Source organism: Manduca sexta, chromosome 25 (assembly GCF_014839805.1).
Source record: "Manduca sexta isolate Smith_Timp_Sample1 chromosome 25, JHU_Msex_v1.0, whole genome shotgun sequence".
Lineage (NCBI taxonomy): Eukaryota > Metazoa > Arthropoda > Insecta > Lepidoptera > Sphingidae > Manduca > Manduca sexta.
Window position 1 is genome coordinate 951,743 of NC_051139.1, and position 18,338 is coordinate 970,080.

The 18,338-nt window shown below is 34.8% G+C and overlaps 2 protein-coding genes across 2 annotated transcripts; one reads left to right on the top strand and one right to left on the bottom strand.

Annotated features, from left to right (window-relative positions):
- Positions 1-341: 341 nt before the first annotated feature.
- LOC115450123 (probable peroxisomal acyl-coenzyme A oxidase 1) lies at positions 342-14,589 on the bottom strand. Its single transcript, XM_037442674.1, has 14 exons — positions 14,574-14,589; positions 14,131-14,380; positions 9,621-9,780; positions 9,063-9,231; positions 7,110-7,233; positions 5,343-5,587; positions 3,924-4,084; positions 3,470-3,632; positions 2,982-3,172; positions 2,634-2,786; positions 2,371-2,476; positions 1,990-2,142; positions 1,618-1,734; positions 342-1,118 (listed from the first exon to the last, which is right to left on the bottom strand). Exons 2-14 carry the CDS (start codon positions 14,255-14,257, stop codon positions 975-977), a joined length of 2,013 nt encoding a protein of 670 aa, XP_037298571.1. The 5' UTR covers positions 14,258-14,380; positions 14,574-14,589; the 3' UTR covers positions 342-974.
- Positions 14,590-15,103: 514 nt separating this feature from the next.
- LOC115450130 (60S ribosomal protein L19) lies at positions 15,104-17,521 on the top strand. Its single transcript, XM_037442826.1, has 5 exons — positions 15,104-15,162; positions 15,355-15,461; positions 15,967-16,128; positions 16,479-16,671; positions 17,342-17,521. The coding sequence occupies exons 1-5, from the start codon at positions 15,158-15,160 to the stop codon at positions 17,475-17,477; spliced, it is 603 nt and encodes a 200-aa protein (XP_037298723.1). The 5' UTR covers positions 15,104-15,157; the 3' UTR covers positions 17,478-17,521.
- The last annotated feature ends 817 nt before the right edge of the window (positions 17,522-18,338 follow it).

Genomic DNA, 18,338 nt, shown 5'->3' on the forward strand with positions numbered 1-18,338 from the left:
TGACCGTACGTTACCTACTGTATAAAGTTCAGGTATACGCTTCCGAAAAGTGTTTTTGAAAATGAACCTATCAGAACAAAGTTTTTTTTACATATTTACAAATTACTTATTTCGGTTTATTCATTATCGCAATTGAATCAAAGGAGAAATTGTTTATTGAAATGGGTGGCCGCAATTGTTGTTAATATGGTTATTGAATCTCTCAATATTGTCCGATATGTATTCTAGACTATCAATTCGGCATTCAGTCCATATTATTTAATATGCTTATGAAGGTACTTTGAAGAATGATATTAATAGGTTAGGGTTTTGCGATAGGAGATAAAATAAAACACAAAGCATAACAAATTATAAAAATTGTAAATATATTTAAGTATATCTCACGATAGAATCTCTGATTATCACCTTAATACTGTATCACACTACGTCCTTACACTAGGGAATGTTCTACATCCACCACCTCTCCTTAAAAATAGAGTTCACAATCTTAAGTAGGTATATCATAAAACATTGATAAAATATTACATCAACCAAATCCCAAAATCTGTGATGCTTTATATACAATTTTATTTCAAACTGTAAGTATTTCTATTATATAATAATCTCAATTTATTAAATCATAAAGTAGCCATAAATCATAACACAGAAATAATGACTTCTTACGTCAAATTATATAAATTGATATGGTCATGACAGTAAAATATATTGAAAATATAATATAAGAGTAAAGACAAGTTGTCACTTTTCCATAGCACATTGAGGGGCACAATGATCAGTCTCAGATAACAAGGAAGTATGTAATTGCTTCTGACAACAAATTTTCTTCACTGCCCCTATTCTTAGATGACGTCAAGGTTACACGAAACACATTTTTATTATTCAATAAGTAAAACAATTACTTAAATCAAAGATATGAATAGTAAACGCTATGTTATAGCCATTGATCACAACACAAATCGAATAGTGTGGAAGTATCACAGTTTCCCCTGCATGAAGGGCTTGAGGTACATGTGGAAGCTTCGGTTGACGGGTTCCGCGTTAAGCGGGCTCTTCAGTGCCTCTGCCATCAAACGCTCGTATACACGACCATCGTACGCACCGAGGGCCGAATGGAGGATCTGGAAATTATATTACAGTGTAAAGCTAAGTATAGACAAGCAAGTTCTTTCAGCATTATATTACTCAAGTACTTTCAGATGTGTTTACACTTGCGGCGATATTTCAATAGTTCCATACATGTGTACAACTCAACTTGCCGTGACTGTTAATGTGCTTAAGATTGCTAGTATAAATCGACTTATAAAATATTATTACTTAATTTTATCTTGGTTTTACAATACAGTTTTACACACACTCTCCGCGAAATTACAGCTTTCGATGATAGTATATGCGCCGAGAAGTCCTAATACGGACTGTCCTACAGAAATAACTGAAGTCTCTTGTGTAATTTCTTCCATAATTTAATACAGCTTTATTTTCAGTTGGACTTATGGTTACACCAACTAAGTTATGAATTCTTCATCTATATGCATAATTATATCCTTAACTATCAGTCAGATATACCTGCCTAGATATAAACCTGATAACCACAATGACAATGCCATTTGTTTTTTTTACCTCGTCCTTTATGTCGAACGCGTCGACGAGTCCCACAGCGTTGGGCCTCAGTTGGACGAGTAAGTCCTCATACCAGCGATGCAGCTGCTCGATGTCGCGCTCGGATATTGACGTGAACTGTGCAAATAAGATGGTCATTAGGTTTTCATAAATATTGAAGGATTTTTTAAGACGTGTTACCTCCTAAGGGTAGGAATATATGCCAGTACGTCGAAAAGTCGAGGTGAGGAAAGTAGAGTGAATATAAGTTTGCCAACCATGGAGGCTGTATTTGAGCATCTGCATACTTCTTACAGAGAAAGGCGTGAGCTAAGTAAGGCCATATCCACATAATGTTTTTTATTTATTTACAAAATAAACATGTCTACTTACTCTGAGCAGGTCGCCGACTCTCTGCAACGCCCAGTAGACGACGTACAAGTCAACCAGTTGGAATAGAACTTTCTTTAACTCAGGCGACGCCGACGCCGCCTGGATCTTCATTTCTTCATTATATGTGGACAGTATAATTGCACGGCAGTGGGACTGTTAATAGATAAAAAAAGTTTTTTTTTATATGGTAATTAAAAGTTACCAATATTTCTTATTAATGTTAATATTGATCCTAAAATAAATCTATTCAAAGTGCATTGTAAATGATAATATATAGACACAAAAATAACAGCATACACAGACTAACAGACAACATTTAATATAGAACAAAAATCACAGGAATAAATTAATAATATTATATATGGCCTTGTTTATATCTACCTCTGATGCTTGAGATAGTTGCACGGACGTCATGTTCCACGCATCTTCGTAGGACATGCCTTCCTTCTGTCGCTTTTCGATGTTTGTCACTGACAATCCTATTTTGCTGTAATGATAAAATAATATAAATATTTCGCTAAATATACGTCGGTAAAATTTGGGAGACACATATTCTCATCATTAATCATAGTAACTAGTAAGTGGTATTATTGTTATGGCAAAACTTTGATACAGTAAAAAATATTAGCTCAAACTGTACATACCCGGCAGCAACTCTCTGGAACCCTTCGATGATACCCTCGATAGTGTTGTCCCATGGCGGAGAGCGGCGCCCCGCGTAGATCTTGCTGATGTATGAGACCGTCGGCGTTAGAGTATTACCACCGGCTGCCTGCTGCCACGCTTTCACCAGATACCTGCCAGGAACGGATGATAAGTGTTTTAGTAATAAATATTTTCGCCAAGATAGTTTGTTGAATCGTCTGAAATGGCATTCGACATGTTTGGTGGACCCTACAAACTTTGGTGGTATCTATCCAGACAGCCCCTCGTCAGCAGTATGTACTGGTGAGTCGAGTAAGATACTCTGGATATCGGATGGTGTGTCGTACCTGGCGGTCTGCAGCAGCAGCACGGTGTTCTCGCCCTCGTAGGTGCAGGCGGCGGTGACGTGGCCGTAGGTGAGCGGCAGGTTGGAGGCGAGCATGTACCCGTGCCCGCCGCACGCGAGGCGACAGCGCTCGACGCTCTCGGCGGCGTCGGCCGTGCTCACCGCCTTCAGGCAGCACGACAGCGCGTGCAACTGAACACCACACACTTTTTTGTAATACCCGAATATGATTTTATAATCAACAATGTTTTTTTAAAAAACACCATAAAAAGTGGTGCAGTAGTTTAAACCGACGTCATAAAAAAATAGATTATGATGACCAAAGGGTTTATTGTTGTTTAACACTATTGGACATTTCTTATTGCAAATAGGTTATCAAACCCTATTGTATTGAAAAAATTTAAAGACAAAAACTGAGACTATTTCAATCCTGTAAACCTAAAATATCTCGTTTTCTCAATACAAACGCCGATATAAAACATCCCATACCTCAGGCAGCCTGTCCAAATCACCGGCCTCGAGCTCAGCGGTGACATTGTTGTACATATTCCAAAGCCAGTCGGCGCTGAGCTTGAACGCGTGTACGGTCGCAATGCCAATAAACAGCTTGTGTTGCTGTGTCACGTAATCCAGGATCTGAGGCTCCGGTTCACTGGCAAAGAAATAAAAAACATTATCATAAATCGTGGTCTATTCTGTCACAGACAACTATGGTTTTAAACTCAAGAGTAATTTATTTATTTATTTATTTCATCGGAGATAGCCAGAAACCCAACGATGACTGAAATATATCATCATCACTTCCGATATAACGTATTTACTAATGATAAATGACCGTCAGATAACTAACTTCTTTATGATCTACCGTATAAAACGAATATTCACTTCAAGATTGCGGCAAAAAAATTTAGAAATAAACTAAAATAAAGTGTTTTTAACTCACTCAGGCTTCGGTTGCGACTGGTGCCTCACCGCGGAGTATCTGGTGGCAATAGTGACCGCCTTAGCGACGTAATTACACATGTCGTTCACCAGCACCACACGCACGAACATCATCGTGCCGTATGTGAGCTTCGAGCTGGGAGAGTTCACGTACGTACCATCCTTGCAGACAAACAGTAATTTTTGTAAATTATTAAGATTTATTATTATTGCACTTTTAAAGGAGACGAGCTAACAGCTCACCTGATGATGGTAATGGATAAACAAATAAATAAATAAGTCACTGCCTATTCTAAAAAATGTTGTGTACAGAATCTAATTTAAATAAAAGTATTTCGAAATAAAGTATCGGTTTTAATGCCCCTAGGTTTTATCTGGACTTCGTGCACAACGGTAGCTACTCAGTAAAATATATTATGTATTTGAATTTTACATTATTGGTTTGACGAAACATCTTGCTCAAGCATCTTGTCAAGTCGCCTGACAGTCTTTGAACTCTCTAACCGCTCGACCACGAGTGGCACGGGTAGCGGGTAAAATAATTTGGCTTGAATGAATAACACCTCTCGTACATCGGGACACAATTGTTTTTCTCGGCACCCATGCTTCTAGTTTCTTGTGGCCGAGCGGTAAGAAATGTTTTTAGTGTTTTGATCCAATTTGAATATAATTTAGGTGAGACGTATTAACATGACACAATATTATCTTAAGATATGTACTCTGTTAATAATTATCGTTTGATTAAATTCCGGATTTCATAAAATAGCATATAACATAAAATTCATAAAAATATAGGGTAAAATAACGCAAAATAAATCACATATCCCATTCTAATTAAAAATGAACTACATTCGAAACTTTGAATTTAACAGGCAAACTTAACCAAGTAAATATTCATATAGTAGAAAACAGTTCTAATAACTCTATACCGTGCATTGAACTAATTTACATGATAATTAAGCTCTCCTTTTGGCGAATTTATAAAATAAAAACATTTTATTTAAATTTATTTAAGCTATAAATTGTATCATTTCTATGATAAACACTTTACGAATATACGTGGTCGACTAAGGTCCTACCATTGGCCCATGGAGACCGAAATTAATATCAACATTTCGGATGCGCTACATACTTAGATAAAATAGGTGAGATTGTCAGTTGTCACAATGTCCATCCTCCAACTTCTCCCTATTTTTCTCGTGGGAAAACACCATCCCCCACGATTCACGTAATAGTTAATGACTACTATAGACATAATGTTTGTGATGATCATTTACAACCAGATATCAGAGGCCTTATTTTCTATGCCACTCGTTATTGACAGTACCTAACGTAACGCACCGGGTCGCGTGGAGGAGATATAGGCCTCAGGTGATCTACATACCAAATCACTTCTTAACCAACATTTCATCCAACTCACCTCCAAAACTTTAGCGTTCTTCATCAACATGTTGTCCCTTGGTATTCTGAAATTTTCGAACCCAAGGAACCCATTGTTTGTGCCATTCATGCCAAGCTTGGCGCCAATTTCTCCTACTTTGATACCGGGCAGGGGCATGTGTGTTTCCTCGTCTCGTAACTGCACTATGAAAGCGTGGATGCCGTGGCATTGACCGTTGGTGTATAGTTGGGCCATTACTATGCAGTAGTTGGCCGTGTGTGCCACTGCGCATAATAAAAACAAAAATGAATGATTGTCTACAAGATTTTTTTTCTATCTTGGTTCGGCAAAGTGACTGTATTTAATGTTAAGTACCTATAACATATTCTAAGTATAATGTTACGGTCGATGTATGTCGCTGATATGTCCTACTAGATGATCCTGGCCCGCAAAAAAATCGACGGCGGCTTCTTTAATCGAATTCGGGTACATAATATATATCCCGTTTCGATCAGCGACCGTACTTCATAGAATAAAAATGTCATCATAATAATTATGTAATTTATTTTAAATATCCATATTATTTTATATAAATCTTATTTCATCTTAATGTGTAACCACTAAAGGTTGTAATGTTCTCTGAAGGGTTCAAGGGTGATGAAATGATTACAAATAATTATATTATAATTGGTACGTTTATTAAACATCTTATGATGCCATATGCTCGTAAAATGTGTAGTTTTGTTTGAGGAATGTTAGGTATTCCTGGTGGGTGGATACATTTCGTATCAGATTGCGTATTAACTACTCTATACATGGGGGAATATCCGCCTTCCACTATGCCGGGAATGTAAATTTTTATGTACCCAAGGTATTTAATCACAAAATTACCAATACGGATTAAAATTAATTGACAAAAACACAGCAAATTTGTTTTTAATATATAGATAATTCAAAGAACTAATGTACTTGATTAATCTGATTTATCATAATTAGTTACATCACTACATTTGATAAAAATGTGTGTACATTTCATATTATATAGGGGTAATATATTAATCTATAAAGAATGTGGCTTTTTACATAATACTCTGTTATCTGTATTTCTGATTTCCCACGTTATTGTTCTTGGTTTTTTGTATTAGAATTTTTCAAACAAGTTTTTCGAACTAGGAATTTGCTATTCCTACCCTGCGTGTAAGGTGCGTGTCCTTGAGTTTGATAAAATTAAAATGAACAATAATATTATTTGTGGTTACTTATTTGAATAAATTTCAAGCCTTTTCTTAGACAAACAAAAACCTGAATACATAACAAAAAAAAGGCGCAGTGACGCATGTGCGCAAGTAATAATTTCAACCAGTTCCATCCTTGAACTTCGTACTGTTATAAAAGTTTCCGATATAGATGAACTAAACATGATATCTATTGAATCAAGATATGTCTGATTTTATGTAATTTCTTGACTCGCGTACCAACTAGAGTTCGATATACTTGTGAAACATCTAACAAAACAACTAAGTATTATGAATATAAGATAATCAGAAACCGGTTCGACTTTGATGTAAAGCGTGGTGAAAAAATAGTTAACCTTCATTATTTAACAACGGTGTATAATTTTATCGCCTATTAACAAAAGTAGCTAAAACTGATTTATTATTCAAAAAATTACAGAAGTTTCCAAACAAATAGATACGTTTTTTTTAAACTGTCATAAAACGTCAATCTTTCCAATTGCTATGAACATTGGATACGGAAAACATATCAAACAAAAAATGTAGTCATTGAATAAAAACTGATACTTACAGCCGCCGGGCCACCATTTGTACGCCGTGAGCGTGGGACTGTTGAGGATAAACTCTTTTGTCTTCGGATCGTATGTGGCGGTCGTTTCGAGACCGCGGACGAATGTGCCGTGCCCCAGTTCTGTCTGAAAATAAAAAGGTAATTTGAACACAAATAAAAAAAAATCAAACATAACATGTTAAGGTGTAATATATGTATCAATTGGTGGCTCTATAGCTATTAATTAAATATTCCAGAGAATCACAAGATTGTAATAAAGGAAAAATGGTGACTGAAGGTGATTGATCGTGACTGATAAATAGACTGACCGTGTTAGCAAACCCTATATTAATTAGTTATGTAAACTTTATTATTGTAATAAATAAAATGAATAAATATTATAATGTGCTAACTACTTTCAATTATCATTGTTTTAAGTTTGACTCATCGTAGACAATACAACTCTATTATTATGATTGTATCAATAATATTGTCATTTTAATCGGTATTGTTAATTATCTTAACAATCAGGCATCTAATTGAATAGGTGTTAGTTCATTCGCCGTGGTGTGTAAAAAAATAAAAATAAAAGAAAAAATAGCTAACACAGAACAGAAGACCTTTATTTGTTTATGATCATTTTGTCAAGTAATTATATTTTTAGAAGAAAAAAAATATCTCGAAAGCTGTGGTAAATTTGTGTCAAAAAGTCCACAAACTGTTAGCGTGGCTAAAGGAATTTTTCCAATTAATCGAAACCTAACCAAGGAAGATATTTATATTTTGGCAATTTGCATAATCGGTATTGTTAATTATCTTAACAATCAGGCATCTAATTGAATAGGTGTTAGTTCATTCGCCGTGGTGTGTAAAAAAAATAAAAGAAAAAATAGCTAACACAGAACAGAAGACCTTTATTTGTTTATGATCATTTTGTCAAGTAACTATATTTATAGAAGAAAAAAATATCGTGAAAACTTTGGTAAATTTATGTCAAAAAGTCCACAAACTGTTTGCGTGACTAAAGGAATTTTCCCAATTAATCGAAACCTAACCAAGGAAGATATTTATATTTTGGCAATTTGCATAATATAAAGCATAATATTATTTAAGAGAAAGTTTCTTTCGAACGGCGGTTCTAGGTTTAATGTTATACCTAATATATTATAGTTAATTTTGCTACCTTGTGGTCCTTGCCTACCAAAAGGTTGCCGACCGCTGATCTAAATATTAGACATCATAATACATAAGAAAACTGTTTCAGTATAAATTTATCCCCCCTGGCTGAATTTCGGCCAAATTTCGGCCACTGTGTCCAGGTACGCAGGAGATATATTGCACAAGTGTGGGCAATACACAGGTGCACTCTCTGTTCCTTCACTCAGATAGTCCTATAAGACGGCAAGCCGATATGCATGACCGGAGAGAGATCAGACGCAGGACCAACGGCTTTACAGGCTTTCCGTGACTACGAGCTTTGACTGAGTAATTCTTAAGATGAAAACCCAGTTACAATTATGTTTCGCCCGACCAGAATTTCGAACCTAGGACCTCAGCGCGGTAGTCGCAGTCGTACCGCGTACTCATTACATCCACCGAGGCATCAATATAAGAATAAGAGGAGCCTAGTTTTTCCTAGGACTATTTTTGTGAATACGACTATAAATATCAGAATTTGAAATCAATGAGGTTTTGATCCTAAAACCTTTTGGAATCCAATTCAATCTTACTCTCTCTATCGATAGACGGACCAAACTTTAAAAGTCGGTTATTAAAATAGAGAAAACCGTTATTCAGAATTAGAGGAGTGTGAAGAGTTAAGATAAAAGATTTTGATCCGAATTATTATTATGAATAGAAGCTACATATTATATCTATAATATGGATATTTATTTTATATTACACAGCAGCCTATGACCGAGTGTTCCAAAATAATGTATTTTATTAATATAATTATGCGAAAATGCTTCTCACCTGTGCATACGTTCCGATGATGTCCAAATTGAACGCCCTGCCGACCCAATACGCTTGCTGTTCCACCGTGCCTTGACCCATGAGCGTGGGTATGAACATGACATAGTGAAGCGTGAGAGGTGACCCGTCTTGCAATATCGCAGACCCCAAGGAGCCTCCGAGTACGGCCCTGTTGACAAACGCTTATTTAATTTCCTTTGTCTACTTTATTATTAAGGGCCTACCTCCAGCGAAACTGCGAGCTAACCGAATTTAGAAGAAGCTATCTATTTGCAATATAGAAAAAAGTAAAACATCATATTTCTACATACTAAGTTATCTTTATTTTGGTTGTTTATTTTTTTCTTATGTGGATATGGTTTCATTAATTTCATAAAACAAAAGTCATTAATATTGTCGATTTCGTGCATCTCCTACGGTTCTTAATTTGCAACCAACACTATTAGATAGACAATTTAATAAGGAATGTTTTATTAAACTATTACGTAATAAAGTGACAAAACATTGATTAACAATATTTATTGATAGGCTTCAAGGCAACGGTGTCTCGAATCTTACCTAAAGCTTTCCATTCCAGTGTTCTCTTCTTCCTGCCATCGCCGTATTAACTTGAACAGCATACAAGCCTTCTTTACGGCAAGTTCATACTTCTCCTTGTGACTGAGATACTCCGACGGTACCTCTTCTATGTGGATGCCTTCTTTCAACACTTTTTCTTCTGCGAAAAATAAGATTGTTATGCAATTTCGGAATTACACTGTTAAACAGTTTTTTTTTATAGGCGTCACTGCAGTGGGTTAACCTAACAATGGGATGCTGGAATCCGCCAGTTTAGCGACTGCAAGCCCTGGATGAAAGTTGGGAGGGGATATCTGTGGAAAGAAGTGTCGGGAAAGGATAAGGAAAAGTCTTAGGATGGGTGAAAGGGTGAAGGCCAGAATTCGTAAAATTTGGTGGATAGGGCTCAGATATTGTTGCAGGTCCATCTGGATAGAAACCACAATGTGCATGGTGGCCTATCACCTAGGTCCTAAGCTATTGTTAGTTGTTCGTTCTGGATAATTTCGATCCAGGTGAATATGGACTACACCCATGCTGACATACTGGCAAATATCGATGGCATTGTCTTACGTTGATCGACATTCTAAACAGACTGCATCAATATGTTTTGTTGCCATTTAAATTTATTTTTTTTAAAACGGTACGGCGCGACTTTGTGACCCCACTGGACCTGATGGTAAGTGTTATTATGACGGTCCGTTGATATCGGCTATCACAGGCTGATTCCGGAACGCGAAACACTTCGCGGGCCACTATGGCGGGTTTTAACACTTTGTATACAGTGGTCCCTATTTGGGCGGATATAAAATTATATCCTACCACCAGCAATTAAGTAATTTAGAATGTCCGTAGTTATGTAATTGATTAAAATATAATATAGTAATAATAACTTCTTATAAATTGATTTGACGTATAAGTGCTAATTTGTTCGTCTACGTGATAAACAAAGTATTATAACTTTTTCTAATGAAAAATAAATTATTGTTATCACATTATAAAAGTGAATTACCATTAATTATTTACTGTCCATTGTTATTACATAGTAATACAGTAAAGTGAGACATATATAAGATAGTCTTCTCAAAGAGGTCAATAAACTGACTTCATTATGAATACGAACAACCCATGTTCAATGAATAATGGTCTACGAGTATTAGCTGTGAAACTAGAGGTCACAGGTTCAAATACTTGTTTTAATGTTAATTTTGTGTTTGTATCTTTATATTGTTTCTGAGTATCAACATCGCGCTGAAGCTAAGGTCATTGGCGGCAAACCGAAATTTCATATAGCGTTATAAGTCAAATACATATATTAAAATGGCCATTATGATTTCATTTGTACAGCTGGTTGCGACCGCTGATTAAGCTTCGAAATTCTATTGGTGTATCTATGTACAAAATTATATAATTAAAATGCCGATTAAAAAGGATAATCTGGAAACCTGTTTTATATACAATCAAGCGTCCAATTAGCACAAAATAACTAGATAAGATAAAATTAAATGGTAGAACGTACGAACTACGAAGCACAGCGTGAGATAAACACGAATGAACTTTGTTCCTTTGTCACTTACAAGTTTCCATCAGATTTTGTAATATAATTTTGCGTCGATATTTATTAAGTTTTTTTATATGTTTTGAAGATAAAAGTCGCGCCTATTTCGACAGCCACTACAGAAGATATTATAATATGAGCTTAATATTATTTATGTGCGTCAGTTAGATGTATTTATATCATTGAAGCTTCAGAATTACTAGTAATTTTGTATCTATCCAAAATAACCAGTAATTCTGAAGCTCAGATTACGACGAAGTAAAAGCGAATAATTGGAACTATCAGGGTATTCGTGTGTACATAATAAGAGCTGTGAATAATTATATCGAAACAGACTCGAACCTCATTAGGTTTTTTCTTTGGACTATAAGATATAGTGAATTGTGACGTCAATGGATATTTGATTACGGACGTAAGAAAGGGATGGCGAGATAATTCTACTACGCGCCCACTCTTGTTGAATGCAATAGAAATATCAATTACTGGTTCATTTTTAATACCGTTTTTGAGTATTTAGTTTTTGGTATTATTTTGCTTTACATATGGAATAATGCGTATAATCAAACATAAATACTTTCTTCCCTATGTTCACACTTAGTGTTCTTTGCATATTCTCTATACTATGCCTGATAGATGTGACATATTAGAATATTGTTGTACTTAGGGATTGCAATCCGGTACAAACTTAAATCCGGCCGGATTCAGCCGGAATCACGAGAATTCCGCCGGATCCGGATTAGTATTTTGGGTGTGCAACATAGCGCATATTTCTAACTTCATGGCATAATATAAGGAATAATCTACGGGGAAAAATAGAAACGATTTTGTGCGAAAATCAACTCTTATTTATTTATAATTATTATCAGTCAGTTATTATATAATAATCAGTCTCAAAGATTACAAACAACAGTGAATTATTTATGGTTCAAATTAAGTTAAACCCGTTCATAAAAACTAAATTAAATCAACATCATATTCTTCTATAATCCAAATTAAAATTTCCAAAATCAACAGCTTATGGATACTATACCCATGCATTCATTACAGCACAGATCACTTTTCTTGTTGGAAATACGCTCTTAGAAAACAAATTGTATTAATAGTATTATCCTTTAGCCTACTTCTCAAGGAACTGCAAATATAACCAGCAGCCGAAAAAGCCCTTTCAGCTTCAACACTGGTTGGTTTCACTAAAGTCAAAAAGTCATATATTAGAGACAAGTATTTCCCTCTATCTCCTTCAGTTTCATAAGCGCTCATTTCTTTCTTAAGTTTTTTAGTACTTTCGCAAGGTTTTAATAAGAGAAATTACGTTTTTCTTAATCCGGCCACCGGATCCGGTGATATTGTTGGATCCGGTAGGCAACGAAAACGTACCGGATCCGCCGGACCGGATTGCAATCCCTAGTTGTACTGCATAAACAACATAACAGAAAAACACGTATTTGTTTGTCAAAAACCAAAAATAAGCTATGATAAAGAATGCACAAGAAACAAGTATATTTGAGACATGTAGGTCAAGCTTATCTAATGTGTGTGTGTTTTTCTTTAATATATTTTTGTTTAAAAGTATATGACCTTACTAAAGAATGTGTGAGTATTAATGTTGTTGCAACTGCAATGTTAACTTTATTCCATAATAATATTATGATTTCAATGTTTGCGTGAATGTTAGACATTAAAATAAAACAATCTATGGTCCTCCCCATGATCATATAGGCTGCACAGTCTTTGAAACATAAATTATAATATAAAAAACGCTATTAAATCCAGAAAAATAGTTTTATTTCGTCCATTATAATATTATCAAAAAAAAAAAACATTGGTTTTTAACAAAATTCATTACCATAATTGAGATTTAAATTGGAAACCAGTAAGGCTCTATTGCATTTGCATACAATAGAAAAATTTCTGGTCTTAGTAATTAAGATTTAAGATAATAATTGCCTGACTAATCAACATTGTATCTGTAATAGTAAATCAGTGTCTTGTTTTGTGTTCATGGCATTTGAAGTCAAAGGAAAAGAAACTAAACATTATACTTATGATAGACATGTATAGCATTATTAGTAGGCTGTTATTGTCTAACAGCCTTCAGCATGTTTATTTAAACTATATATTAATAAATATTACAATTAGGACATTGTTCTATTGCTTTCTTTATCTATATATATATAATATTGAATCCCTATTTCCCTTAGTCACACCATCACGCGTAAACGGCTGGACAGATTTCACAACTTTTTTTGTTGTGTTTGTTATTGTCAGGAGAAGGTTCTTATGAAAGAAATAATTCAAAAAATTGCGCGGAAAATTAGAAAATTTAAGAAAACTTAATGAAAATATTAATTTTATATAACTGTCAATTGTTTGAAATAACTGTCAGTGATTGACAGAATGCGCGCTGCAAATTCATAGTTAAGATGGGATATTGCAAATTTTCAAATTAAACATCAATTACATAAATGAATAATGCTTATTAATAATTAATTAGCATAATGACACCAACAATTTCTGTACAATGAAGCTATTAATCCAAATTTCCAGGCTTCTCATTGAAACAGTTGTAAATAACAAGAGCACCTACCTATTTGTTATCATATTTTCTATATTATCAACAACTTGACAAAGGACAATAACAAAGGACAAAGCAGTTTAACAGACAGCTGAGCCACACAGATTACATAGAGAAGCTTTTCTGAGCAGTAACCAATTGCATTTTGGTTCTAGCACTCTCTTTATACCACACCAAAAAGTTTTCATACCAACTTGACACTCTAAAAAACTCCTTGAGTTGTGAATGGCACAGACTGAGTAACTGAGTACAAGTATCAAAATAATGCCTAGGTCAATTTACTCTGTTTACATGTACTCTGCCAACTCATTAAACCAGTGTTTAGTGGCGTAATCGAAAAGCCTCAGATGTGTAAAGTACTAGAGGGGTTTAATTACCTCTTTTCCGTCTCTCCTCGGTCATATGAGGTCCACCATCGATAAAATTCGTCAATTCCGTGATATTGAACGTGCACTTCTTCCGTTCCTGTTGCAGATCGGCATTCACTTTTGTTTGTTCGGTCATTGTGTTGGAAATTATAAAGCGCGAGTCGCGACACTACCACTGCTTACAAAATCACAGCGATGACTGCTCACTGCTTAAGTAAGCGAATCAAACCGCGATATTTGAACAACTTTCCATACCCGGCTGTAGCAAATAGATAAAAACTGTAATAATTATTGTTCAATTTGTCAAAGATTTCACCGCAGTACATCGGCTATTTAGATTCTACGAAATATGAGTATGATAAAATTACAATTGATACGTAAAATCAATGAGTAAATTGGAGTAAAATGGCTAATTTGACATGAAAGAATGACATTAATGATAGTATATTCACCATTATATATTTTTTCTCATTCATGGATTTAGTAATAACAAGAATCATTGACGAAGGGACTAAGGAATTACCAGGTATAAGGGCTGTATAGTGAAATAGGCTGTGGGGTTAGAGTGAAATAAATTTATTTTATTTTATACTTTTATACCTTTAAAAATTACTGATTACAATAAACCATATAAGGTTGTGAAACTGGGTGCATTTAGTCATTATTTAACAATACAAGTTAAATGTCGTTATCTACCAAAATAAATACGGATAAACGGCTTATAAAGGATTTTATAAACTTAGACTGTTTCTAAATATCAAGTTTGTATAGTAATATATTATATAATTATTATACCATAATATAACCATAGTTAGCTATATATTAATTAATATATTATATAATATATTAATTAATATATAGCTAACTATGGTTGCAAATTGAAGAAAAAAGACAATTGATATCCATTATTATCGAGATATGTATAATCTATAATCGATTAAAAGTTGAATCGACTAAATTTCACACACGGTTTACACTGCACTACAAGTAGCGGCCATATTTCTTTCTTGTGTGCGTTGGATCTCACCGTGTCAGGATGAGGTTAGTTTTCATGAATTTATAGGAATTTCACCATGTTACAGGATATTAATGTAAATATTCAATTGTATAAACGGACACGTTAATAGTGAATATATAATTTCCTACAAAATCCCGCGATTATTCAATGTTTTCTATGCGTGTAAACTTGCCGTGTTAGCCATGTGGTCATGTGTTGTATTTCTTTATTTTCAGTTCCCTAAAGTTACAGAAGAGGCTTGCCGCCTCTGTTATGAGATGCGGCAAGAAAAAGGTGTGGCTTGATCCAAATGAGATCAATGAAATCGCAAACACCAACTCCAGTAAGTATTGACATCGCCGATCAACATGCTTTATCTGATAATTCATTGCTTTGCGTTTTTATTTTGAGCTCAAACATGCAGAATAGCATAAAACATTTAGTTTCGTTACATCCCCATGTGTTGAAATTCTTTATTTACATGCTTGATATATGATCACTATATTCAGCCTTTATAAGCCGTAATGTTCCCAAAGATAATTCAATATTTCACTGAATTAATCGAGTTATTTCCTGTCAGATTGTCTATCAGTATCTTTCTATGTTTGCAGCATATCCTTTCTTATAGGTTTTCTATAAGTGCATCTAATGGCATTTAGCATCAGTTGTTAAACTGTACAACTTATAGATTCATAATTTTTAATAGATTATAGATAATAAATGACATTAGTAGTACCACATAAATTTTGGAAGACTAAATGGTACAATCCACTTGCATCTCTGACTACCCTTTTATAGATCACATATGCCATAGACAACACTTGCTGATAACAATTGTTTCCCTTCAGGACAGAACATCCGTAAGATGATCAAGGATGGTCTTGTCATCAAGAAGCCTGTTGCTGTGCATTCCCGCGCTCGTGTCCGCAAGAACACAGAGGCCCGTAGGAAGGGACGTCACTGTGGCTTCGGTAAGAGAAGAGGTACAGCCAACGCACCATTACCATACATGTTCGCTGATTAATTGCAATTTCATACTAAAGAAGTTTGGCAAGATCTGTAGTATCTGAGCCAGAGATGCCACCTTGTGGTATTTTATGTATTATCTACCTTCACATAATGTAAACTTAGTAGAATATATTTACTGAAGCTTTACTGCAATAAAGTATGGTTATAAATATTTATCTAATAGCCATTAGGAAATAATTAAATAACTGTAAAAAGGCATTTTTTCTAAAGAAATCTTTCCAAACTGATAACCAGAAGCTGAATTCACGCCAGATTATATTTATTTATATTTACATAGTATAATTAGAATTGTAAATACAGAAATAATTTAAAAACACTTCCCATTAATTCTAGGAACTTTGGGTTCAAAGACAAAGGGTACTCCGTAAGTTGCTGCTGAAATACAGAACAGCCAAGAAGATTGACAGGCATCTATACCACGCCCTGTACATGAAGGCGAAGGGTAATGTGTTCAAGAACAAGCGTGTGCTCATGGAGTACATCCACAGGAAGAAGGCTGAGAAGGCCAGGACCAAGATGCTCAGGTATGGTACTTTTTATTAGAGACTGATGATATTTATTTATTCATTACACATCAGAATAGCTTCACTTCTACTGATATAAGGTGAGGTCCAAAAAATATTTTTGAATGGCAAGATATAAATATATTCCTGAATGGTCAGAATAGTTATGCGGGCCTGCCTGATTGCTTCTTTGCATTGCTTTGATGTAGTTTTCTATATTTTTGTTTATCTGTACAAATAAAAGTATACACTCTAATGTTTTCCTGTTCAGTAGTCTCTGAGCCAGTAGCACACTAACAATGAACACTTGTATGATGGAAAATGTATAAGTACACACACATTCTGAGTTATTGGAACATGTTTCAATATTGCTCCATTCAATTTTCATACTCATGTTAAATGGCACAAATGAGATGGGACCAATTTTAACAAAACTATTTAAAGCCTTTAGAGTGTTATTTGTGTCCGTTTTCATATACTCTGTTTAGATGCTTTATAAACAATACCATTACTTTTTTTGTTATCTTGCAAAAATGGACCAACCAGAATGAAGGTGTTGTTGACCTGAAAATACCAGTTAGTTAATTTTATTTATTCTTGGAAACAGATTGAAGGATTAATATTGGTATTGTTTATTGAAATCTGCTGTTAATTGTACGATAAAATTTTAAATGTCTAATTGTTCCTGCAGCGACCAGGCCGAGGCGCGCCGTAACAAGGTGAAGGAAGCGCGCAAGCGCCGCGAGGAGCGCATCGCCGCCAAGAAGGAAGAGCTGCTGCAGACCTTCGCCAGGGAGGACGAAGCCGCCGTCACCGCCAAGAAGTGATACCTTTGTATAGTTAAATGATCCAATAAACGCGTTGGCTCCAATACAGAGTTTTATTTATAAGCCACAACAAACACGGCCGAAATAAATCAACAGTCTCTCACTTGCAAAATGCTCTGGAAATATAAATATCAAAGACTCATTACAAAACTATTGTTAAATTAAATTAACAAAAAATTATTTAATTTTTATTTTGAGGGGAGTAATTGATATTTATACTTAAAACCTTCATACTGCACTAGAGCATTTTGCAGTTAAGATTTTGTTCTTGCGGACCACTGACATAGTCCCGTTCCCGCTATATTCCTATCGACCTTAAGATTAAACAAACAAATTGATTACTGTAAATATCTAACAAATCTTATTCTTATAATGGCATTTTGTCAAGGCAGGAAGGGTAAGGTAGCTAAACCACTAGTTAAGTTAGTTATATCTAATACTATCTTTTGCCCGCGGCTCCGCCCGCGTGATATAGTTTTTTCGGGATAAAGTTTTCCGTCGAAGTAAAAGTCACGCTATATATTTTCCGGAGATAGAAAGTAGCCTTTGTTCTTCCCAAGGTCTCAAACTAATCTATATCAAATTTCATCTAAACCCATTGGGTAGTTTTTGAGTTTCACGAGTTCAGACAGGCACACAGATACGGCAGAGGTCTTTGTTTTATAATATATTTTTAGAATTTTTTAAGAGGAACATTTCCGTCATACATATTTACTGCATAACTTTAACCGATTACTTAGCGCACGCCACAGAAGCCCTCAAGAGGAATAAATTTTCCCCGTTCTTGCAACATTTTTTATAATACCTTTGCTCCTATCCTCCTTTGCTTAATAGTCATAGCATGAAGATATACACCCTTAG

What these genes read in the sequence shown, in the direction of transcription:
- LOC115450123 (XM_037442674.1), bottom strand. Translation starts at nt 14,257, where the DNA reads ATGACCGAACAAACAAAAGTGAATGCCGATCTGCAACAGGAACGGAAG. An exon ending in ACTGGAATGGAAAGCTTTAG is followed by an intron (nt 9,232 to 9,620) that starts GTAAGATTCGAG and finishes GTTTGTCAACAG; the next exon opens with GGCCGTACTCGGAGGCTCCT. An exon ending in ATTTGGACAGGCTGCCTGAG is followed by an intron (nt 3,173 to 3,469) that starts GTATGGGATGTT and finishes TGTGGTGTTCAG; the next exon opens with TTGCACGCGCTGTCGTGCTG.
- LOC115450130 (XM_037442826.1), top strand. An exon ending in AATCGCAAACACCAACTCCA is followed by an intron (nt 15,462 to 15,966) that starts GTAAGTATTGAC and finishes GTTTCCCTTCAG; the next exon opens with GACAGAACATCCGTAAGATG. An exon ending in GCCAGGACCAAGATGCTCAG is followed by an intron (nt 16,672 to 17,341) that starts GTATGGTACTTT and finishes TTGTTCCTGCAG; the next exon opens with CGACCAGGCCGAGGCGCGCC.